At 42.0% G+C, this 26,538-nt stretch overlaps 1 protein-coding gene across 8 annotated transcripts in view; it reads left to right on the forward strand.

The window, feature by feature from the left end:
• The first annotated feature begins 5,420 nt into the window (after positions 1 to 5,420).
• veph1 (ventricular zone expressed PH domain-containing 1) overlaps positions 5,421 to 26,538 on the forward strand; it is a 123,059-nt gene continuing 101,941 nt past the window's right edge. For all 8 annotated transcript variants that reach the window (XM_046864286.1, XM_046864282.1, XM_046864283.1 and 5 more), the window contains exons 1-4: positions 5,421 to 5,570; positions 10,434 to 10,697; positions 11,968 to 12,183; positions 13,783 to 13,957. In XM_046864286.1, the coding sequence (XP_046720242.1) occupies positions 10,560 to 10,697; positions 11,968 to 12,183; positions 13,783 to 13,957 (529 nt within the window). In that variant the 5' untranslated portion in view covers positions 5,421 to 5,570; positions 10,434 to 10,559. The remainder of the gene's footprint in view (positions 5,571 to 10,433; positions 10,698 to 11,967; positions 12,184 to 13,782; positions 13,958 to 26,538) is intronic.

The raw sequence follows: 26,538 nt of genomic DNA on the forward strand, positions 1-26,538 counted from the left end.
TTTTTACCTCGTCAGATTATTGCTTTTACTCGAATTCCAGTTTTTTCAGGATTTGACTTTCAATTGACCCTCAGCTTCAGCTAATGAAGCTTCAGTAGGGCAGAAAGGTTTAGGAGTAGAATGAAACCGATATAACTAATCAAACGATTCGGATATTTATCATCGCTTCATCAGACACGCCGTGTTTTTGACGTCGCTCTGATCTTCTTTTCTCGGATGGAGGCTGTAATCTGAAGAGATGAGCTAGCTGCGCGCTAAATTCCAATTAACCATGTCAGAAGATGTCGGAAATCCGCTAATCGAACTTGGTTTTTAGAGGTTTTGATAAAGTTTGACACCTCGGCGCGGTTTCTTGTTCTCTCTTTATTCGGAGATGGCGAGACTCAGCGTGATGACCTTCATCTCATCAGGACACAGATGAAATATTCTGATAAAGAACCTGATGATGCTCAGTGCCTTCTAGAAAGCAGCTTCATTACAGCAGCACCTCAGACCAGACCATCATCCATCTGTCAACCATCTCTTTACCCATTCATCCCCCCGCTCTTCCTTCCTACATCCCTTTATTGCTCTTCACCTTTCTCTTACATCTCTATCTATTTTTCCCTACATATCTCCTTTTCTCCTTCCCTACATCTACTCCTCTTTTATTCTTCCTCCTTATATCTCACCGTTCCACCTTTTCTTTATTCCTCCTTCCTGCAGCCCTACATCCTTACCTTGCTTCTTTTATGTATCCATTCATCCCTTCTTCCCTATATTGCTACATCCCTCTGTTCCTTCTTTTTCCTCTTTCTCTTCTTCCCTACATTTCTTCATCTCTTTTCACTCACATTTCTCATTTCCTCCTTCCCTAAATCCAGTCCCTCTTCATTCTTAAATCCCACCTTCCTGTCTTTTCTCTATTTTGGGTCACCTGGTCATAAGTACGCTCTGTGATTTTTGAGCATCTCATTCCACATTTAGTCTCACACACTAAATATATATATATATATATATATCCCTTCATCCCTTCATCCCTTCTTCCTTAAATTGCTACATTTTGCTCTTTCTTATTTTTAATCCCTCCATCCCATCTCATTTACCTGTAGTCTTAAATGAGGTTTTATCTTCATAAAGGTGCCAGTAATTCTGGTCCTACACACACACACACACACACACACACACACACACACACACACACACACGTGCGTATTTGCACACTTTCTCCTGTTTTGGATGTGAAGTGTATCATTAGTATCAGGATCAGAAGCGCTGGAATAGAAACAGCTCCAGCTGTTCTGTGTAACTTTTTTTTTGCTCCTGTGTTAATGGCGTAAAAGAGTCTCACGTTTCCTTCAACACGTTTTTTTATAAAAGGTAAAAATAAACCCTTCACGTCTGGAGATAATTTAAGATCTGGCGCTTTGACACGCGGTCGTGGAGCTCACGCTCGTCTCTTCAACCGTCAGATATTTAAGAAGGTGAAAATCGCAGTCTGAGAACGTTTTCCTCGAGACGCTACGTTTTTAGATCCGTCTGAGTCACGGAACTCATACACACTCTGTTAACTGTTGCTAGATGTGTAGAAACAGTTACACACTCTCATAGCCAGGACACGTCCCAAACCACACACTGGCCTTCTGAAGAAGCGTGTAGTCCTTCACTTGCAGTCGGTCAGAGCAAAGCTGTGGAGGGAAATCTAGCCTTCTCCTCTCCTCTCCTCTCTCTCCTCTCCTCTCCTCTCCTCTCCTCTTCTCTCCTCTTTTCTCTTCTGTCCTCTTCTCTACTTTTTTTTCTCTTTGTGCTCTTCTCTCTCTTCTCTTCTCTTCTCTTCTCTTCTCTTCTCTTCTCTTCTCTTCTCCTCCCTTCTCTTCTTTTCTCCTCTCTTCTCTTCTCCTTCCTTCTCTTCTTCTCTTCTCTTCTCTTCTCTTCTCTTCTCTTCTCTTCTCCCTCCTTCTCTGCTCTTCTCTTCTCTGCTCTTATTCGCTCTTCTCTTCTCTCTCTTCTCTTCTGTTCTACTGATTTCTCCTCTCTTCTAATCCCCTTTCCTCACCTCTCCTCTCCTCTCCTCTCCTCACCTCCCTCCTCTCCTCTCCTCTCCTCCTCTCCTCTCCTCTCCTCTCCTCTCCTCTCCTCTCCTCTCCTCTCCTACTGTCTTCTCCTTTTATCTCTTCTCTTCTCCTTTTCTCCACTTTCTTCTTCAGTCTTCTTTTGTCTCCTTTTGTGTTTATTTTTCTGTCATTTTTTTTCTTTGATCACTAGGTTTTTACAGCTCTGGGATGGTGTATGTTACCACACATGTATGTTGCCAGGATATATCATTATTTGATGCCTTGATGCAGGATCTGATCATGTCTGATGTTTCTCAGCTCTTCCTCTCCACAGGAACACAAGAAAGTAAAGATGGAGTTCTGAAAGTTACTGAACTTTTGCCCATGTAAGATGTTTGGAGGGTGTGGGGTTTTTTTTGCATGTTTTTTTTCAAACTTGAATTTTTTACACACTGCCTGCACATGACACACAGTTATGAAGCGTCTGGTTCAGTTATGAGACTGTGTTTATAGAGAACATTCTCCAAAACACAATCAGGTGCAGACAGTGTGAAAGAATATTTAAATTTGCCCAAATATTGTTTATAAATATATTTTTTATTACTACCATCGCAACAAATAAAAATAAATCTGTCTAAATGTCTATCTGTCTGTATCTCTGTCTGTCTGTCTGTCTGCCTGTCTGTCTGTCTGTCTGTCTGTCTGTCTGTCTGTCTGCCTGTCTGTCTGTCTGTCTGTCTGTCTGTCTGTCTGTCTGTCTGTCTGTCTGTCTGTCTGCCTGTCTGTCTGCCTGAATCTCTGTCTGTCTGTATCTCTGTCTTACTGGCTGCATTAATTTTTAATTTTAATTTAAGTGTACTTCATAAAGCATTTATTGTATCTCTCTGTCTGTATCTCTCTCTCTCTCTCTCTCTCTCTCTCTCTCTCCTTTTCTCTCTCTCTCGCTCTCTTTCTCTCTCTGTATTTCTGTCTGTATGTCTGTTTGTCTTTGAGTATCTCTGTCTGTCTGCATGTCTGTCTGTCTGTTCGTCTGTATCTCTGTCTGACTGTCTATTTGTACCTCTAAAAAAGAGAAATATGAGTAGAAGAAGAAGTCGAAGAAGAAGAAAAAGAAGGAGAAGAAGAGGAGGAAGAAGAAGAAGAAGAAGAAGAGGAGAAGAAAAAGAGGAGGAGGAAGAAGAAGAAGAAGAAGAAGAAGAAGAAGAAGAGGAAGAAGGGAAGTGGGAGAAGAGGAGGAAACAATGAGTGGGGGGAAAATTTTTTTTAAAAAAAGCAAGCATTGGATGTTTAATGTGCCCTGGCTGTGTGATTATATTTGGGGTAAAATGGACAGATTATTTATATTCCATATAAATCATATTTTTAAAATGTTGTTTAAGACTCAAACAGTGTTTGTGAATTATGCACTAAAAACTTTTCTATGAATATTAATATCTGAACAAATAATGAACAAACACACACACAAATGTAATCCTTGAAGCCCCAGCACCGCCAATCTGATATTATTTGGCCCTTTAAGCAGGGCCCTTAACCCACAGTGCTCCAGGGGCACTGTATCATGTCTGACCCTGCGCTTTTCACTGTGCTGATTTGACAAATAAAAGCCTTTTTCTGTCGTATTTAGCGGTGAACAGCTCCCCCTAGTGGCTGAACATGTTGAATGTTAACTGGGTTCTGTATTATGATATGCAGAGTTCAGTGACAACCAAAGAGAGGAAGATTTATATTTAGTATTCCTGAATGATGAGAATATAAATTATTTGCAGCTTCTCTAACAGTATCATCTGACCAAACAGGACATTTGTATGTGCAGGCATGTGTGAAATTAGTTTGACTTGGAGGACAATGTGGAGCTGCTCAACTGTGCTTCACAAAATAGATCAAGACCTTTATGGTAGACAGAAGTGAGAAATCCTGCAGCACCCGAAAAGATTAAAGTATAATCACATGATCATCTGCAAAAGCATTCACAGTGCAGCTGTACGGTTTACTTCTCTCCACCAACCAGCAACTGTTAAGCCCTTGAGCAATGTTCTTAAAGCACATAATGATCATTATTTCCCATCACAGAGCACAGCTGGTGTATAGTAATCAGGGCTTGGTGTAAAATAGGGGTTTAAAGTGTAAGGTTGTTGATGATATGGTGCCTCAGGAGCAGAGAAGGTAAATATATATTTGATAAAGGTTCTGAACAAGCTGGGATGTGTGAAAAAAAAAATCTAAATTTTACTGTGCTATAATGTATATGTGACAAATACGGCTATTAAATTGCCCTACATGTTCTAAATGCTATTCTACATCTGGCCACTAGAGGTCATACTGAACACTTATTTCTTAACAAAAATCAAAACCAAGTACGTAGATCATGTTTTTTAGAGACACGTGCATGTTCCTTTAGTTTCTATAAAACAAACTATAAAAATATGAAAATGTCCATTCACCAAACAAATCTATAAATGTCCAGATGTTCCACTATATTTTCAGTGAAAAATCCTCCCTTAGCATGAAGAACAGCTTTACACGCTCACCATTCATTTCTCCAAACATTCAACTGATATACTTTACTGTGGCTCTTGCAAAACTTGCCAAAGATGTTCTTCACTAGTTGGAGATTTCTTACTTGTGATCCAGCTCCTCCCAGAGCAGTTCAATACGATTTAGGAGCCGTAACTGGGTCGTTCCAGAGCTCATCTGTGAATTTGGTTCCAATGAGACGAAACCGCACGGTATTGAAGAGTGGAATGGGAGCCATATTGGATCAGGATTCCTTTCACATTCTGGAATCTTCCCTACTCCAAATCAAACCATTAAGCTTCCACCTTTAAGTGGGGCTGTGGTGTTGAGGGAGTCTGATCACATCTTCTCTTCTGTTCTCCTTCTTACGCTTCTTACAAGTTCTTCTGTTAGAAAATAAGGTAAAATTTGGACTCCACAGAACTTCAGAAGTAGGTGATTTGATCTCCACAGATCATTCAGAAGTAGGTGATTTGATCAATAAAAAACAAACAGACACAAGGGGAAAAAAAAAACATTCACGCCTGTTTCTTTACAAAAAGCTATAAATGGAAAAGAAAGCTGGAACATCATGGGACCATTTGAATATTGTTTACCAGACAAATTATATTTTGCTTGACATGTTTAAAAACATGTTATTTTCATGAATGGAACAAAAAATCCAATATATTGACTATTTAAATTAATAATAATAGCTTTTAAAAATACTGATATTGGTATTGGTATCGGTATCGCCAATACCGGTAATAAAAGTACATAGTATCGGATTGAAAATGTAATAAGTGGCGTTTAATTGGTAGTAGATGCGTGTGAATGGAGGTTCGTTATTTACACCTGTTGAAAGCTGTACTACAGAAAGCGCCCACACGGGGGCGCAGTAAACCCACTTCACATCGCATTGCCCACAAAACTGAACCTGCGCTGGGACTGTAGAAGTTAAAATCCTGAGCTGTGCGGCGTTTGGAGGGATATAAAAATAAAGAAAAAAAGATTACTCTTTTGTCGTTCACGGAAAAAAAGGAGGTAAGTGATTTTACAGCTTTTCATTATAAACATGTGGACAGTGTAAAGCCTTTGTCCTTCACCTGCTTGTTTGCTTTTATGTGCTTTTGTTTGTTACAATGTTCATGCTTTTGAGGGTGAGCTGAAGAAACTCTCGGCTCAGTCCTAAATCACCACCATAAACCAGCACTAGATATTCAACATCTCCTGGTTTGAGATGAAGCCTGAACATCTCAACACTGAGAGTTCACCTCAATCCAAATCAAGCTCCTGTACAGCTCCTGTACAGTTCCTGCAGTCCTGAAATCCCATCACTTCTTTCTACAAACACACTGTGGAACATCATCTGCTCGGTTTAGGGGAAAGTAGTGCTGGTTGATGGGTGTTTAGAAAAGTGTTTGATGATGTCATAGATCTATTTGCATATTCAGAGATCCTTAGGATTGTTTGCATAGAAAAGTGTTACATGTGACCTGATGAAAATGTAAACAATTTAGCATAATAATAATTTTTTAATAAAAAAATCGTATTGAAATGAGATCGAATACAGGGGTGTTTAAAGATCCCAGTTTTTGGGTCTGGTTTGGGTAAATTATTCACAAATAGCTTCAGGGCAGGTTCGGGTTTTTAATTAAATATATGTAGATATTTTTAAAATAACGCGACTTGTTGTGTCACAACATGGCAGACAAAAGACAGACCTTGAGAGTGTGTGTGGAATGAAGGAAGCTGGTTAGCTAGTGCACATGAGATAAAGCAGAAAAAGATTGAAGTAGAAGTGGCACTGAAACCACCGATGCCCATTAAGGACACGTTTGTGTAAAAAGATTTGAGCAAAACTTTCTGCAAACTCTTTTAAAAAGTCACTTTGTTTTTTAAAAAACTATTTGTTGTGAGAAAGTGATTTGGGGTGCAGGTCGGATTTGGGTGTAAATTGTATATTAATTCTAGGGCCACATGGCACAGGTTGGGTCCGGTTTAATATGAGTCTGTATGTATCAGTGCTGGAACATCTCTCAACTGTTCCTGACTTTTCACACACACTTTACTGTAGAATAGGACAGTTTAGTGATCATTGTTAGATGTTTGGGAAAAATGGAGATCAGTGATTGGCTGTTGTGAAGAATGGGGATCAGTGATTGGCTGTTGTGAAGAATGTGGATCAGTGATTGGCTGTTGTGAACAATTGGGATCAGTGATTGGCTGTTGTGAACAATTGGGATCAGTGATTGGCTGTTGTGAACAATAGGGATCCGTGATTGGCTGTTGGGAGCAATGGAGATCAGTGATTAGCTGTTGTGAACAATGGGGATCTGTGATTGACTGTTGTGAACAATGGGGATCTGTGATTGGCTGTTGTGAACAATGGGGATCAGTGATTGGCTGTTGTGAACAATGGGGATCAGTGATTGGCTGTTGTGAACAATGGGGATCTGTGATTGGCTGTTGTGAACAATGGGGATCTGTGATTGGCTGTTGTGAACAATGGGGATCTGTGATTGGTCAGTGACTGATGAAGTCTCTTTAGATGTTAAGCCCTTTTACTCAGAAGTGCACACTTTACCATTATACATTCATTTATTTATTTAATATCATTTTATTTTCAGCCAGTGTATTTTTGAACACACACACACACACACACACACACACACACACACACACACACACACAGAATTGAAGAACATGTCTGATAGGGCCACTATCTTGTATCTGGGTCAGTTCAGGCAGTCATGTGAAAGTCAAGTCCTTGGAGAGAAATAAATAGAGAATAAGTAACACAAAGGAATAGTTTGAGATCCACTGAGAGTCTCATCTCTTTTTCTTTCATTCTCTTAATCATTTTTATCAATAATTTGAGATTTGTTTTTATAAAAGTCACATATAAATTGGTTTGTATCTCAGAAAGTTGATGTTTGCGTTGTGCAAAATTCCAGTAGAAATATTCAATATTAAATCTTCAAACCCTAAAACAACCCTACAGGCTATTAACTGGTGTGTCACACACCTTCACCTTACATACAACAACCACCATAGTCACATTGTATCTCACGCACGGAATGAACATCTCATGTCCTGCTGTTTTAGGAGAACTATCAATGACCTTATAGTGTAATGAAGTTCCTGCTTCCACTCTGATTATATCTCTATAACCACATGTCCTGAAGTTTTTTACTCCTCTTATACCACAACAATAGGAGGCTCATTGATGCACGTAAGGAGCGAAGGCTGATCCGTGTGGTCTGATCCTGGAGCTCAAACTGCTGAAGAACTGCTAAAAGAGGACCAACACAATATTAGGCAGGTGGTCATAATGTTCTGCCTGATCAGTGTACTCTGTCAATCATGGCATTAAACCTGATGACAGGTAAATAAGTTTAGGAACTAAAGATTTGAGCAAGGAACTGAAGAAACCTCAGGACATCATGGATTATAAAAATTAATCTGTGGACTTGTAGGAGTTCAGATTTGTCTGTTATAAAAAACTGAATGAACAACCATTGACCAGTCAGAATGGAGAATTCAGCAGTGGGATGGACTACTGTAGTAGATTTTTTTTCATTTTCTTCATTTTTATTTCTGCGGATTATTTAAATTATAATATTTCACCAATATTATATGATACATATATTAATGCCGTCTAATATCAGAGAACCAGTTCATATGGACTACACTTTTCTGACTACCAGTTCCCACAAGTACACAAGTAAAAGGATTTGTGTTTTTTTAAACACCTCTTTGTGGGGAATCTACTCTGTTTTGCATATGTGTGTGTGTGTGTGTGTGTGTGTGTGTGTGTGTGTGTGTGTGTGTTTGTGTTGTGGGGGTGGCATACCTACCTGCCTCTATGAGCAGTGTATTGAGCAGGTGCTAGTTACAGAGGTATGAGAGGGCACAGATATACAAAAGCCTCAGTGTTTCCTCTCTCTCTCTCTCTCTCTCTCTCTCTCTCTCTCTCTCTCTCTCTCTCTCTCTCTCTCTCGTTCTTTCTTTCTTGTCTTTACCCCTTTACTTTGTTCATTCACTGGCCGTGTGCAGGTCTGCATGGTTAAGTATTGACTAGAGGCAGCTTGAGAATCCATGCACTTAACAGTGTGTGTGTGTGTGTGTGTGTGTGTGTTGCATTCTTGAAATAGCTGAGGCGTAACCTGGAGATTAATTGTAGCTGGGTGGATTGCTGAAACCCTTAAAACACTTTGCAGTTCTTGTGTGTGTGTGTGTGTGTGTGTGTGTGTGTGTGTGTGTGTGTGTGTGTGTACTTTTCACAGTGGAAAAACTGATCCAAACCCACCACGCTGACTGTGCTCAGACCTCTGTTGCTATGAATCCATCAGGACGAGGCTTCCTGCACTGCTCTTGCACTCTGATCACACTGCTCTGTGCCACTGTGAGTTCGTCTCTCGGGTGTCTCAGCGATGCCGAGCTCTGGAATGCGTGCACAAGAGACGAGTAAAGTGCAGCTGCGCTCTCCAGCATGCCTCGTTCACGGTGTGAGGGTTCGCTCGGTCATTCGGGCTTCTCCTGCTGTGGGATCAGGTTACTTATAGACTCCATGATTGAGAGCATTGAGAGTGACATCATCACAGCTAGTTGATTTAAAAATGTAATACTAATTTGGCAATACAAAATATCCAAAATAAATGCATGGTTTAAGAAGATACAGACCAGAACAAGTCAAATGATCTGCCAGGGCAGGACGATAATGTTACACTTGGTAAGATTTCTTGAAATAAGAAAACAATATCTAGGCTTCGGAACAAAATGTCTTAAAATACGCATTAAAACACTTATTCCAAGTAGACGATTTAGTCTCATTATCTTAATACTAGAATGTTAATTTTTCTTCTTAATCTTAATTTGTGTGAAAAAGACCTTAAAACCAGAGAACGAGAGATTTCCAATTAATTTAACAATCGTCATTATATATTCTGTCTTAAAATGATACAAAGCATTCAAAATAAAAACATGATTACTATTCAAATCAAGATCACACACACATGCGTATTGTCGACAATTATTTATTCAAATGAAGACATTACTTGCAGCTGCTCCCATTAGGGGGCGCCACAGCAGATCATCCATCTCCATACCCCCCTGTCCTCTACATCGCCCTCTTTCAAGTCCTTCCTCACCACATCCATAAACCTCCTCCTTGGTCTTTCTTCCTTCCTGGTGGCTCCATCGTCAGCATTCTCCTACTGATATACCCCATGTCCCTCCTCCTGAAATGTCCAAACCATCTCAATCTCACGTCAGATCCTTTTGAGGATCTTTTGGTCTACTTCACTTTGTCAGGAAGGTCATGTTTAAGAGATGTCTTGATTGTGAACAGGTGTGGCAGTAATCAGGACTGGGTGTGGGGGAGAAAAATTTAACTCAGGTGTGATAAAGCACAGTTTTAACAGGGGGGCAAACACTTTTTCACACAGGCCCATGTAGTTTTGGATTTAGTTTGCACTCGATAATAAAAACATTCATTTAAAAACTGCATGCTGTGTTCATTTGTGTTCTCTTTTAATAATATTTAAATTAGTTTGATGATCTGAAACATAAAAGTGTGACAAACATGCAAAATATATATATATATATATATATATATATATATATATATATATATATATATATATATATATATATAGGAAGGGGGCAAACACTTTTTCACACCACTGTATATATATTTATATATACATTTATATAACTGGAAAACTAAGATGTCCCATTACATTTGTTGTACATTTTGTAATATATTTAAAGATTTGATTATTTAGGTTGTGTTCTGCTGAGCTGGAAGTGTTTTAAATATCTTTTCAACAATGAATTGCACATGCAATACAAATCTTTCTCTCTCTCTCTCTCTCTCTCTCTCTCTCTCTCTCTCTCTCTCAGACTCTGACTTCCATGGCTGATGTGTCTACACACTCCTCCTCATCCTTCTCCAGGAGCATGTCAGGTCCCCACAGTAACACTACAGGGTGCAGGTGGCGGTCCGGTCAGGCCTGAGCGTATCCCAGCATGCACCAGCTCTTCCAGCTAGTTCTGGGTCAGAGGGACCTGTCCCGAGCAGGAGACCTTTTCTCTCTGGATGATGCTGAGATTGAGGACTATCTGTCCCAGGCTCTGGAGGAGATCAAGGCCATCTCCTGCCATCCTGTGAGTGAACACGAGCTGGAAAGTTCAGTGGTGAACTCATACCATCAACAGCACATCCTAATGTACATGTTTTATCTGGAAATATAGAATATGGTACAACTAAACATAAAAGGGTACATAATACACTCGTATGCACAATCGTTTGTGGAGATGTGGAGCAAGAAGATGAAAGATGAGATGGATGAGATGCAAGTATGCAAAAGACAGCTTTATTGTCGTTGCATGGAACAGGTAGACAGCAATGATATGCATTTTGGTATTGACCTGAAGTGTAACTAGTAGCAGGTGTCCTACCTGAATCAATCCACCTGTTAATGCCATCATGATGCCACAAGTCTAGAAAGCATCAATGTTAGAGAGAAGTGCAGTAAAACAGAGCACTGCACCACACACAGGATCTCATACAGTCAGAATGAAAGTCATCACTAAAGCAAGAAACCCAATGAACACAATTCAACACGTCTCCTTTCACTGGAGCCACAACTGCACCTTCACATACATCATCTCCAGCAGAAGCATCGATATTCACCTCATCACACACACACACACACACACACACACACACACCTCCACATACATCATCTCCAGCAGAAGCGTCGATATTCAGCTCATCACATCACCCCGGGTTTTTCTGTACATTTGTTCTTCATTTTCCTGGGGATCTAAAATAAAGGCAAATTGTGCGTTTTTGTACAAATTCCATGGGAAAAAAAACACAGAATAATTATTTTTCATGAAAATGCTTTAATGTATTAAATTGTTTTGGCCAAAAGTTTTCTTACAATGTCCAGCTTTTTTTTAAAGTCCGTCCAGAGAAAACAGCAATTAAATCCACATGAATATACGTGAGCTCGTGCTACAGATTCGGTTTGCGAGCTCTGACTAGCGCTCTCTCTGCCCGTCCATTCACAGGACGTGAAAATGCAGATAATATTAGACGCCCTGCTAGATGGCCTCTGTGTCTCAACTCGAATCTGATTGGTTACAGCAACAGCTTCAAGCATCTTGGATTTTTATGTTAAAGGTGCCTGCAGTACTGATTCTGAAGGCTTGAGCTGAAATCTGATTGAATAGAATATCCAACCTTGATTTACACTTCGAGGAGCAGCGCAACCGAGAGAAAAGCTTTAAAATAAAGAGAAAAATATGTAAAAATGTAAGTCAGTGATGCTGATGGAGTTTAGGTCAGAAGAGAAGGTCTTTCTGGCCCTGATGGCTCACCACAGGTTGACCTTTGTATTTTCTCTCCGTGTTTACGGTCTGGTTGCAGGATTATGTGAATAATGACAACGACCAGGCAGTGGTGGAAATCTGCATCACTCGCATCACCACGGCTATCCGGGAGACCAGCTCGATGGAGCGGCACGGCCCGGCGCTCGTGGCTCTTTGGGAGTCGTGTCTGGAGCACAACCTGCAGCCACAGGGCAAAGACGAGGACACGCCACACTCCAAGATCGCCTCCGACATCACCAGCTGCATCCTACAGGTCAGCACTTATATACTGCACACAAGCAGAGGTGCCAATACTTACAGTTTAGCCATAGTGTTTACAATACGGAAAACGCCTAGGATCAAGTTTTGGTTTATATTGTAATTTGTGGATTTATGAGGCTTGCTCTCTTGAGTCAAGAGAAACTAAATATTGTGTTTTTTTTATTGTCAAATCCAAATAATAATGCTTTGGGAACGCAATAATGACCCCCATACACTCGCTTTCCTCCTCATATAAGAGCTGACCAGTGCAGATTTGTATTTGGTGATGCTCAGGCTGGCTCACACAGCCTCATAAAGACTCACACGATCTCGTAAAGACTCGTGAAGTCTCAAAGGTCACCATTGACATCATTATAAACTGACTACAGTTGAGATTCTGTATCCTCTTAAGAAAGGTCGTTATGGAAAACTTTATACAAAACGAATACATGATAGTAACAACCTAATGTTGTGAGGTCATAAAACAGAAGAGCCAATCATGTTTCAGTATGCAAATTGCATTAACGCATATGTGATATTGTAGTGAAATTCCACAGAATCAAGAAAATAACCAATAATGAGAACTGATTTTACAGCATGCCGTAGAATATGCGGCTGAGCTTCTTTGGTACTTTGTTGAGACGAGTGACTGAAATAATAATTTCCAAAATGTGTGTGTGTGTGTATACAGAGCTCTACTGATGGCAAATAAACCATGCTCACGCTTATTCTTATTGTTGCTTGGTAACTATTTAAAAAAAAAAAAAAGCTTTTTTAAGGTAAAAGTCTGAGACAGAAAATCAGTTCTAGCTTTCAAACGAGTCAAATCTTCATCCACAACTGAATATTTCAACTAAATTAAAAGTTATTGGAAGAAATATTTAAGTAAAAGACACTTTCTGGACTGACAGATTATAATAGTTTGAAAAAAAGAGAAAAAAAAAGTTTACATGTAAAAATGCTGCACTGAATTGCTCTATAGGTGTGAGTGTGTGTGTGTGTGTGTGTGTGTGTGTAAATGTGTGTATAATGTGTTATACTGTTGTCCCATTAAGAGTTTGTCTCTGCCTCAAGTACAGTATTTCAGTGATAGACTAAGACTCCATATCTCGGAACGTGAAGCAGATCTTCATGGAGCCGGCTTTGTGCACAGGGCTTTTGTGTATTGTCGTGCTGGAGAAGGTTTGGGTCTCCTAGTTCATGTGACGGGAAAATTTCATGCAACTGCATTCAAAGACATTCGAATAAACTGTGTCCAACTTTGTGTGGGGACAAATCACATATGGCTGGACTTTTGGACATATTTTGTACTTATGCAATATGTATCTTTAGTTAAGCATTGTGTCTCAATTAATGATAAAAAAAAAGGAAAATTAAGCAAGTATTAACTTTATATGCAGGATTTAAGAAAAAAATACTAAAAGAGGACTTTTTTCTTACTTATTTTAAATATTTGATACAAATAAGTAAAATAAATAGTTGTCATGTTCTCTATGTCACCTAGGGGGCGCCAGAACACTTCATATTAAATTACAACATTTTGTGTGTGTGTGTGTGTGTGTGTGTGTGTGTGTGTGTGTGTGTGTGTGTGTGTGTGTGTGTGTCTATACAGAACTATAACCGAGCGCCGATGATGGCCCTGGCCATCCCTGTGGCCATGCGCTTTCTGCAGCAGGGGAATCGCGAGCTGAGCCGCAACATGTCCAGCTACCTGAGCCTGGCCGCCATCGCCAAGCCAGAGCTCCTGGTCCAGCACACCCAGGCCATCATTAGCAGCGTGCTGGAAGGTAAGGTTCAGGTCAGAGGTCATAAGGGTCACATCAGGCCACCTACTGAGCACCTACATCCCCTGCTTTGTGAGAAAATAAAAGCAGACACATATGGTGATTCATCTTTTTTTTTTTTGCTGTGGTTTTGTTGTGATACACAGAATATGGATTTCAGATGTGTTCATGTTTCCTAAAAACCATTACTATCATCAAAATTATGTGTTACTATGGAAAATATAATTTACTACTGGGGTTCCCAAACTACGGCCCCCACATTTGGAACGGCCTTATGAACAATGTCAGGGACGTAATTTTTAAATATATGTTTTACTCGTATCTGTATTTGACAATGAAGTTTAAAAATATTTTTCCCATTAGTTATTAATAGAGGTCAAGGCACTGATTATAGGCAAAATCCATACAGATAGTTTTTCCGGCTTTCAGTTCGCTGTCAAGAGCGGCCACTAGAGGCAAATCACTGACGGCACGTGCTGTTTTCTTAATTTTTTTTTACACGTGAGACTGCGTGCAATTTAGAATAAAAAAAAATCGACTATCATTTCACCTCTAGGTATTAACGTAGCATAATAATTTGTTAGATTCGCCCACCAACATCAATGTTTTGATTTCAATAGCAATGAATATGAAAAAAGTTGTAATAATGAAGTTTTAATAGGTGATATATCTCTTGTCTGTATGGTGCAGCAGAAAATCTAAAATCATAATAAAATCTCCACAATTAGACTGGTGGTCCCTCTGGCCCAAGTAATTTTCTGTAATAGACCGACGCGGCCCCACATAAGAAATAACTTTTGCTGCAGATGGTGTTCTGACCAATTAGTGTTCTTCTGGCCAATCAGAGACCTTAAAGACGTTTGTGCTACTGCATGAAAACTGTTTTGAAGACGGTTCTTCCCAGCTGTTGCTAGCCGAGTGTGAGGTCTCGGTGTAATCAGCATAACATTATCGTTTAAACTCCTCCATGCGTGACGTAGTGAAAGAACGGGCAGCTTTCATCACCTACAGGTCTTTGTCAAACAATTCCTGTGTTCTCTGGGCAGACACAATCCTGTAGGAGAAACTTTTTTCCACTCCTGGCAGCCGTTTGGATGCAGATTAAAGTTTGTAGAATTTCTCATTTGGCTTGTACACAGCTGCAGTACAGTTTTACCACAGAGACTGATTACAACTAAGAAACAAAACATTTTCTCCGAACCTATTGTTCAAACAGACCTGATGTATGTGCTAGTGCATTATGCATCGAGTGAAGAGTTTGTGTGATCTGGTGCCTCAGCTCTCAGCTGTTCAAACACAGGAACGCCTGGACAGATCGTTCTTCTGCTGAGATAAAGATCTCACTCATCTGAAGAACTTCTTTGTCTTCTTTATAGCAGAGTTTGTGTGTGTGTGTGTGTGTGTGTGTGTGTGTGTGTGTGTGTGTGTGTGTTCTCTGCCCTAAAAAAACACAATTTCCTATAAAGGTCACATCTAACACCATCATGAGGTAAGGATGATGGCGCCTGTAAAAGCAAATACGGCTCATTAACGCCATTCACACCATCCACGCTGTGTGTTTGTGAACTTAATAGGAAGCAGTGACCTTTAACCTTTTTCTCAGACCATGAAGAGAATGAAGTAACGGGGTTGTTATGCGGTCATGCGGAAGTTAGAACCAGTAGAAGTAGAACTTTAGCTCTGGTGTTAATCAATACTTTTTGACCAGTTCAATGTAATTTTATATGTTTAGCACTTTTTACAATGTAGATTGTCCCAAAGCAGCTTTAAATAGGTTAGGAATGTAAAATTTAAAATGTTAAAATCAGAAAGTCTCAAAGTCTCCACAAACCTCATTAGAAACTGCGGCGTATCCTTGCAAGAAAACCGAGAAGATGATTTTCAAAACTATATTCTCCAATAGTGACCTGCAACTTTTGTGAGGTCATAAACAAGAAGAGTTTCGGTATGCAAATTGCTCGAAGGCATGTGACTTTCCAGGGAAATTCTACAGAATTCAGAGAATAACCAATAAGAACTGACTCTTTTGACTTTTATATGACTCATTAGCATGATACCGTATATGGAGCTTCTAAAAGCCTGTAAATGAGAAGAGTTTTAGTGTCGAGCGAATATGACTCAATAATTACCATCCACAGGATCCACACTTTGTGTTTGTGAACTGAATAATCACTAATGTGTAAACCAGTGTTAAAAATAGCAAATAACATGAAGAAGAAACCTTGAGAGGAACCAGACTCAAATAGGAACCCATTCTCATCTGGGAGGAACTGGGAGGCGAATGTCTATTCATTATAGTTTTGTAATTGTACAGGTGGACTGTTCAGTGAACTGTTCACTAATGGGCGCATAAATGTGTAGCTGTTATTGCTAATTGAAATTCTAAGCCATTGTAGGAGACTGATTATAATAATTACAGTCCAAATTAAATCTTATACTTCTTCAGTCAATCTCCAGAATGAAGTAAAATCTAAAAAAATCTTTAATTGCATGCTTTTAAGGTTTGCTGATGCCAGAATTTAGAGGTTATTGAGCATATTATCTAAACTTTATAAGAACTTCAATTGGCATGAACAGTTGCATTTAAGCGAACAGTTCACGGAACAGTACACCTAAACTATTATGAATGGACATTATGAGGATGGGTTTCTTTTTGAATCTGGTTCCTCTCAAGGTTCTTACCTGAGTAAATACTCCATTTACCTTTCACTTGAAACGTAAGTAGCAAATAATGTTCCTTATTCGAGGAAAAGAAAGTGATTTATTGGCTTCTGGTTTATCCTTTTAGCCCCATGCTGTTTCGCCAAGAGATCTTCCGAGCCTTTACGACTCTCCTCTTCTAAGAGTATCATATTAAAAGTGCCCCCCGTCCCCATGTGCTGGCAGGAGGAAACCAGATAAACCCTCTTTACAGTAGAGCTCATTATTGACATTAATTTACTCCGGATTTGTTGCTCGACAGTTTAGTTGCAGCGAACTTGGACCAACATGTCCATGTATTGTGTTGTAATACCCAGGACAAACCCAAATGTCTGCCAAACCGGGCTAATGAGGCTGCTGTAGATTTCCATCAGACAAAAGTTCTCCCTGTTTCCCACAGATTTCCTGTTTCTACCCCGACATGAAAACAGGCACAAGAGGCCCCAGGCATTTGTTTGTTTAAAAAAACGAAAAGCCAGCAATTAGCTGCTGCGCCCTAACGGGAATTCAGACGGCCCGCAGCCATGCGTTTATAATCACAGCATCATCAGTTCTACAGAATGCCACTTTCTGGATGGCTTGCATCGGTACACCCGAAGTGTTACATCGCAAAAAAAATAAATAAATAACATAACATCGTTCTTACATAATGACAAATTGTGAAATCGGCGATATCCGGTCAACAACTCTGGTAAATGAAGGCCGAGGTATCTTTGGCTGACTATGAGCAACGTGACCCAGTGCCAGTGTTTTAATTTGGTTACCCGCTCTGTGCCCACAGTATGTGTTTTATGTGCATGAGGATCTTGAAACGTTAAAATCCTGGCTGAATGTTGAAATTCGAGCAACACGGGCAAGCGCAAGTCAAGCAGAGTTTATTTACTGTTTTGGGAATAAAAATGGATTGGTGATAAGGTGCAGGTTTCTGTAATGAGATGTTTATTTAACTTTTATAGAAGAAGTTTTCTAGTGCAGCAGAGGTAACGCTGTAAAGTCTTCCGGCATCTGCTGGATGTCCTGCAGTTTCTCAGCAAAGTGACAAGTGTAGCTTTTTATATTGCTGCAAGTATTAGCTACAAGCAAGAGAAAGAAGAGTTTTTAAGGTCTTCTCTTTTGAAGATTCCACACCATTTAGACCAGTGAGATTTCAGCAATCTAATAAGATTGTGCCGTCCTCGATATGTTCACTTAATATCTTGACGGCCAGCTAAACTTTTCCCAACACCAAAACTCTGAAGATTAATTCTTAGTTCCACAGGTTTATTGGAGATGCAAAGAAAAAGTGAAACTGCAACACATTAAAAAAGGCAATGACAAATCAGAGTAACGCCAACTTCATCAAACCTTAACTCAACTTGAATAAAGACTAATTGCACTATTACAGCTGCATTTCGTTTGTACTCATTTTAAGAAAGGAGAAGAAATACATTTAAATAACATTCAGGACAATGAGACAACGCACAACTCATCGCAAACGACACACGTGAGCTAACATTTGCATAGTTGTAGTAAATTCAAACCGTCCTCAGATTTTACTTTACAAACAAAGTATTGACGAAAATAACAGAATTCCTTCAGAAAATCTCACAAAGACAAATGTACATACCATCGATGCTATGCCAGACGCAAGGAGAAGACAGATGAGGAGAACGCGATGCATATAAACGTCTAAAACAATGCGCTTGGAATGCGTGAAGGATTACTTCCCGACTACGGGTAACGTAATAGGACAATTAGAACAACGCGATCTTAAAATGACCATGACCTAAATAAGAGCGCATAGGAATCTGAATAAACGTTTAAAGCATGTTATTTTCTGAAAGCATGAAACTCAATGCTTATCTAAATGTTACCATTAAGAACAGAACACTCCCCGTCTGACGTGAACACACGTCACCCACAGTCCATGCACAGTTTTTTTTTTTTTTTTTTTTAACCAGTCCATCTACTGTGCCTCTGGAGGTAGAAGGAGAACAATTTCATTGACCGGCCGGAGAAAGAGGCCAGACCGCCTGGTTTGAAGATTTTACCTCAACCTGGCGCACTTTCCCATCCTTGCTAGGGAAGGCCTGTGTGATCAGTCCGAGAGGCCATTCATTCCTAGGTGCTTGGCTGTCCTTAAGGAGAACAACGCCCAGGCTGAATGTTCGGCTGAGTAGACTGCCATTTCTTGCGGGCCTGCAATGTTGGGAGGAATTGTTTCCTCCAGCGGTCCCAGAAGGTGTTGGACAGGTGTTGAACCTGCCGCCACTGGGACTTGTAGAGGTCTGTGACTCCAAACTCACCAGCAGGAGCAGGCACACTGCTTGTCTTTTGTGTGAGAAGAGCAGCTGGCGTGAGTATAAACGAGTCCTCAGGGTCCATTGTCACTGGAACAAGTGGTCTGGCGTTGATGATAGCAGCGACTTCTGCCATGAAAGTCACCAGCACTTCGTGGGTGAGCTTGTCTTTCAGCTGGAGGAACATTGCATCCAGAATCCTCCTTGCCAGCCCTATCATTCTCTCCCATGAACCACCCCAATGAGATGCATGGGGGTTAAAGACCAGATGCAGCCCTTGTCTGAGAGGTAAGTCTTTACGGCAGTGCTGTCAATGTTTGAGGCTATCTTGAGTTCCTTACAGGCACCTATGAAGTTCGTGCCACGGTCGGAACGAATGTATTTGACCGGCCCACGCATTGAAAGAAAGCGCCGTAGCGTTGATGAAGCTAGAGGTGTCAAGGGATTCTATGACTTCAATGTGCACAGCTCTTATGCTCATGCACGTAAAAATCACTGCCCACCTTTTACTTTGAGCGAAGCCGCCCCTGGTCTTACGTGAGGAGACGTTCCATGGGCCGAACACATCAAGACCCACACTAGAGAATGGAGGATCGGTTGAAAGACGATCAGATGGCAGATCAGCCATTTTCTGGATACTGAGTGGAGCTCTGAGCCTTCTGCACGTTATGCATTGGTGAATGATGCTGCTTACTCTTTTCTTCCCTCCGACTATCCAAAGGCCAGCTGAACGGACCGCCTCTGTAAAATGACGGCCTTGATGATGGATTTGCTTGTGGTGGTGTCTGATAAGTAAAGTGGCGATGTGATGCTGGCAAGGAATAATCAGGGGAGTCTTTTCTCTCTGATCGACACTTGAATGATGAAGACGGCCTCCAACTCTGAGAAGGCCGTGTGTGTCGATGAATGGGTCCAGATTTCTGAGAGGGCTTGTTTTTGGCATCCTTTCATGTTTCTGAATGCACTTTATCTCTTGGCTGTAGACTTCTTGTTGAACTGCTTTAATGATCACAACTGTCGCTTTCTCTGATTCCTCAACTGTGAATTCAGCTTTGCAGTAATGCCAGCCCTTGCATGCACTGTTCTCTCTGTGAACTGTCTTGAAATGACAGGCTATGTGAATAAGGCGCGTGACTGCACGAGTTAATGACCTCCAAGTAGAGAACTTTGCAAAGCGTTGTGAATCCAATTGCTGGTTTGAGGCTGCAGTGCTTAAGGCAGACACCAAAGGGCGAATATCTGGGTCTGAGCTCGGGTCAACAAGGTCATAAGTTCTCTCAGAAATGCTAGGCTCCGGCTTGAGAGAAATTTGGGGCCACTCAACCAGTTGGTGTGTTTCAGTTGTCCAGCAGGAACAGAACGTGTTGCGTGATCTGCAGGGTTCTGGTCTGTTGGCACGTAACGCCACTGGTCTGGTCGGCAGGATCTTCGGATGCGTAACACACGGTTGCTTACATAGACATAAAAGCGCCTGGTCTCATTGCAAATATAGCCCAGGACTACTTTACTGTCTGAGTAGTAGGTTACGGCATCAATCTGTAGGTCTAATTCTGCTAAGACCAGGTCTGCTAACTCAACAGCAAGCACTGCTGCACAGAGTTCGAGTCTCGGCACTGTGTGTTCAGGGCGGGGCCAGCTTTGCTTTGCCCATTACAAATCCAATCTGGTTGGTGCCATTACTGTCTGTCACTTTCAGGTAGCATACAGCCCCGATAGCTTTGACTGACGCATCACAGAACACACACAGCTCTCTTCTTACCGCTGCTGATGGTGAGGCTTCTGTGTAACGCCTAGGGATAGAAAGCTCAGCGAGCTCAGACAGAGAGGCTCTCCATGACGTCCAGGCATCTTCCATGGCAGGAGGTAAGGGCACGTCCCAGTCACCTTTCTCCGCTGTAAGCTCTCGCAGGATAGCTTTGCCTTGGACTATGACGGGTGCAACGAATCCCAGTGGGTCGTGAGGCTGTTGATTGTGGACAAGACACCCCGCCGTGTGTAGGGCTTGGTCTCACTGGAGACATTAAAAGGAAACAGTCTGTCTTGAGATTCCAGTCAAGCCGAGGCTGCGCTGCAATGGCAGCGTCTGCATCAAGGTCAAGGTCTTTGAGGTCACTCGCATGGTCACTGGATGGAAAAGCGTCCATGACCTCCTGGTTGTTTGCCGCAATCTTGTGAAGTCTCAGATTTGACTTGGAGAGCACATCCTGTGTCCTTTTTAACAGGCTAATAGCAGCTTGAACTGTGGGCAGAGACTTCAGCCCATCATCGACATAGAAGTCATGTAACACAAAGTGCTGCACATCTGGGTCGACGTGGAATTCATTGCCTTGTACAGATTTGTGCAGACCATGAATAGCCACTGCAGGTGACGGGCTGTTGCCAAAGACGTGGACGTTCATGCGGTAATCCGCAATGGCTTTGGAAAGGTCATTATTCTCGAACCAGAGAAAACGTAAGAAGTTACGATCCTTTTCTCTTACCGGAAGCAATAGAACATCTGTTCTATGTCAGCTGTGACGGCGATGGCCTCTCTTCTGAACCGAATCAACACTCCCAGTAGTGTGTTATTAAGGTCAGGTCCTGTTAACAGCACGTTGTTGAGTGATACGCCGTCGTATTGGGCACTGGAATCGAATACCACACGAATTTTTTTTGGTTTCTTCGGATGATACACGCCGAACATTGGTAAGTACCACCTTTCTTCATCCGGGCTGAGAGGGGGGGCTAACTCTGCATGAGAGTTCAAACATGCTGCCCATGAAGGAGAGAAAGTGGTCTTTCATCTCAGGCTTTTTCTCAAAGTTACGCTTGAGAGACATGAGACGCTTCAGCGCCTGAGGCCTGTTGTCTGGCAGCCGTGGTCGTGGGCTCTTAAAGGGTAATGGTGCCACCCAACTGTTATTTGAGTCTTTTTGCAGTCCCTCATCCATTATCTCTATGAACTTTGCATCTTGAATGGAGGAGCCACCTGGTTGTCATCCCTGGTCCGCCTGAATACCGTGCATCCAAGGTGGTCGACTTCACAGATAGGGTGTTCTTCAAGATACGCTGTAGGTTCACTGGTGACCTGAGTGTCGCTAAACCTCTCCATCACATGAAACACATTGGGGCACGCTTCAAAGAGAGTGGGCCGTTGCAGCTCTGTGGTATTCGTGTGGAACGTGCTAATTGTCAGCGGCCTGTGAACATTACCTAGGCACACATTTCCAACAATGACCCACCCCAGGTCTAACCTCTGTGCGTAAGGCAGGTTGTGAGGGCCATTCACCTGTTTGCGGACTTTATGCACTCTGATAATGTCCCGTCCTAAGAGGAGCATAATAGGGGCTTGCGGATCAATGTCTGGGATGAGGTGTGCTACTGACCTTAGATGAGCATGATGCAGAGCTACTTCAGGGGTCGGAATCTCCTCTCTGTTGTTCGGTATGTCGTTACATTCTATGAGGCTTGGCAATGAGATGCGAATAGCTCCATCCAGAGACTCCATTTCATAGCCGCTGGCCCTTCTGCCTGCTGATTGCTTCACTCCAGCACATGTTCTCAGTGTGTAAGGAGCACTTGGACTTTGGTCGTTGAACATGTCGAAAAACTGTGAGCGAACCAGTGACCTATTGCTCTGTTCGTCCATAACTGCATACAGTTTCACGGCCTTTCCTCTGTGGCCAGCTGGGAACACTTTAACGAGGCATATTTTGAACAGGAGCGGTCTGTGAGTTCCCTCCGCAGACTTTCGTGCATTTATTGGTGACTTGAGACTGCGCTGAAGCTTCATCCGCCTCCCCGCCGTGCTCAGAAGCAGGGCCAGCCTCCTGTTGCCAGGGTGCGGGTCCAGGGTGAAGCGGTGTTGTGCCTGTCGCTCTTACATTCAAAACACCGAACATTGAGTTTGCAATTCTTTGCTATGTGAGACGAGGAAGACAGGCATTTAAAGCACACATTGTTTTCTTTGAGAAGTGTTTTGCGCTCGTCAATGTGCTTCTCTCTGAACGCCCGGCACTTACGGAGAGGGTGTGGCTTTTTATGCAACAAACACAGTTTTTCGCTGACGTCAGATTTTGTTGAAGGCTCACCTGTGTCCGATGTGGCTCTGGGTGATACCTCTGTTTTGTGGACAGAGACTTCCCGCTGTCTGTTTGGCTTCCACGCAACCTTCTCTGTCCTGGGGGCCATGTCTGTGTTGGCGATGAGGCTGAAGCTTGGGTCATTGGCAATGCGAGCCTGCTGCCTGACAAAATCAACAAAGAAACAAAAGGGAGGATAGTTCACCTGGTTTTGATGCTTATAGGCTGCGCCAGCTATCACCCACTTTTCCTGAAGACGAAACGGGAGTTTCTGTACAATCGGGTTTACGCCTCTCGCCGTGTCAAGGAAAGCCAGGCCTGGTAAGTCTCCTTCAGCCTTAGCGGCCTGCAGTTCCATTAGTAGATCACCCAGCTTTGTCAGCTTAGGTCCATCTCGGTTCAATATTTTCGAAAGCTATCAATGCGTTTGAACAGGGCATTTTCTACTGCTTCAGCTGAGCCATATGTTACCTCTAGTCTTTCCCATGCCATGGCCAGTCCTGCTTCTGGCCGATTGATGTGTATTGCTCTTATCTGTTCAATATGCTCTGCTGACTCCTTCCCGAGCCACTTTAGCAGAAGATCCATCTCCTCACTGGGTTCCAGGTTTAGGCCTCTGATGGCAGTTATAAAGGAACGCTTCCATGCTCTGTAGTTTTGAGGTTTGTCATTGAATTGAAGCAAGCCTGTAGCCACAAGCTCACGGCGGGCTAGATACCTGACAAAGTCATTTATGTGTGAGCCGCCATCATTTCTATATGAGCTGCAGTCATAAGAGTCTGGCTGTATGGCATGGTGTGCCGGAGGAGGCTGGGTGTCGTGATTTTGTGTTCTAAAGTGGTGTGTAGGAGAAGCATGTTCACCGGTGGACTTGAAGTGATGTGGACGAACGTCTCTAGATGTCCTGTTGAATGGCTCGTGGCTGTCCTCGTATGTGATGATGTAAGGCTGCTGTGAGATAAGATGATATGGAGCAGTATTTTTCTGATGCGGATAGAAGGGACTGGCTTCAGGCTTTAGTGGTGAAGGTGACACGTTGTGGTTCGGGACTGGTGCTGTCTTTGCTTGTGTGTCACCGTTTTCACATGACTTAAGATCTGACTCCTTTTCTTTTAGTTGATCAAGCACATACTGCTTTGTGCGCTGGGTGGCTTCTAAAGGAACAGAGTCTTTGTTCAGGTCACAACTATGCTTGTCACTCTTTACATCAGCAGCAGCTTCAAGTGTCTCTGCTTCAGCAATGGCTGCTGCAGCCTCCTTTTTATATTTTAACATTTCTATGGAAACTTCCAATTTAGCTTGTTGTAGCCTCAGATTGGCTTCCTCTTCAGCATAGCTTAGGCGTGTCTTTGCTGCTTCAGCTCTCGCTCTTGCTCTGACTGCTGCTGACCCCGCTGATGATGAACTGGATCTCACTGAACAACATACTTGCGAGCGTGTCCTTAACGATGCACTGTGTAGGTTCTCCTGTGCTGCTGTATTTCCATGCAAACTCTCTTCTGTAGCCTGTAGCTCGGTGGCGTGCGCTGCTCCAGTAGCGTTTGATTGTAGAGTATGAACCGCTGATCGTCCACTGGAGGCGTGTGACGACAACATGATGGCTAGCTTCCAACTTGCTCAGCTTTATCTCGCTTGCTTGATAGTCGATGTTTCACTGTGCCGTCCTCGATATGTTCACTTAATATCTTGACGGCCAGCTAAACTTTTCCCAACACCAAAACTCTGAAGATTAATTCTTAGTTCCACAGGTTTATTGGAGATGCAAAGAAAAAGTGAAACTGCAACACATTAAAAAAGGCAATGACAAATCAGAGTAACGCCAACTTCATCAAACCTTAACTCAACTTGAATAAAGACTAATTGCACTATTACAGCTGCATTTCGTTTGTACTCATTTTAAGAAAGGAGAAGAAATACATTTAAATAACATTCAGGTCAATGAGACAACGCACAACTCATCGCAAACGACACACGTGAGCTAACATTTGCATAGTTGTAGTAAATTCAAACCGTCCTCAGATTTTACTTTACAAACAAAGTATTGACGAAAATAACAGAATTCCTTCGAAAATCTCACAAAGACAAATGTACATACCATCGATGCTATGCCAGACGCAAGGAGAAGACAGATGAGGAGAACGCGATGCATATAAACGTCTAAAACAATGCGCTTGGAATGCGTGAAGGATTACTTCCCGACTACGGGTAACGTAATAGGACAATTAGAACAACGCGATCTTAAAATGACCATGACCTAAATAAGAGCGCATAGGAATCTGAATAAACTTTTAAAGCATGTTATTTTCTGAAAGCATGAAACTCAATGCTTATCTAAATGTTACCATTAAGAACAGAACAAAGATCATTACAAACCATGCTGGGCAGCATACACTTTATTACCACTTTATTAGGTTTGTGGACACCTGATCGTAAGTTTGGCTTTTTGAGCATCACATTCCACATTTAGTCTCAATTTGCTCTTATAATTACCTCCACTTCTCTGGGAAGATGTTCCGCTAGATTTTAAAGTGTGCTTGTCCAAATTTGTGTTCATCAGACACAAGAGTGTTAGTAAAGTCAGGTACTGATGTAGGTGATTAGACCTGGGGTGCAGTCAGCATTCATCCCAAAGGTGTTCAGTTAGGATGAGATCAGCGCTCTATAGCAGGCCAATCAAGATCTTCCTCTCCAAACCATGTCAAGCAGATCTTCATGGAGCTCGCTTTGTGCACAGGGGAATCGCCATGCTGGAATGGTTGAAGTGAACACGAATTTTTATTAAACTGCATCTAAAGACGTCCTGTACAATTGTGTGCCTCTAGCAGATTGGAGAAGAACCACATATGGCAGGAAAGGACAGGTGTCCCAATACGTTTGTCCATATAGTGTAGATCTAATACAGCGGCCCCCAACCTTGTTTTTTTTTTTTTTTGCATCAGGGACCATTTTCATTCAAAACTCACCGTATTGTGGAATCAGTTGAAGCTTTATTTATCGATGCACAGAAAAAAAGCATGTATGTAGGATTTTTGTATGAAGGGTTTTTAGGATTTTTGTATGAAGTGTTGAGTGCGTATTATTTCTCATTAACAATATCCAGACCGCTAAACAATTCCCAATGCCGGAGTGGCCTGAGGTAACGAAGTTGAGGTTAGGTCATGTGAAGCACATAAGAGGTATGAATGATGCCATGAGCGTGAATGTTTCTTTATAGAACCTTCTCCGATTCCTAAATACCAGTCTGAGTATTTATTCCAGTTGTCACAGTAACGGCGTTCTGCTCTGCAGCTTTTTCTGCCCGAGGCTGAGTGTTGTTTTTCTTTACGATCACACCCCCGAGTGTGCCTTCATCAGTGTCAGTGCAGGGCTTTCATGTAAACTTATACTGCCGGAAATGTGAGAGAGCCAGTGCTGGTCTGGAGATTGTTAGCACTGCAGGACTCCCGGGTGCGCATGGGCTCCTCAGGGCGTACTCATTATGAGGTACATCCATTTGGAAATGTGTTGAGTTTGTCAGAGTTCTCTTGGGGTTTCAGACCTTTCT

Source organism: Silurus meridionalis, chromosome 13 (assembly GCF_014805685.1).
Source record: "Silurus meridionalis isolate SWU-2019-XX chromosome 13, ASM1480568v1, whole genome shotgun sequence".
NCBI classification, from domain to species: domain Eukaryota; kingdom Metazoa; phylum Chordata; class Actinopteri; order Siluriformes; family Siluridae; genus Silurus; species Silurus meridionalis.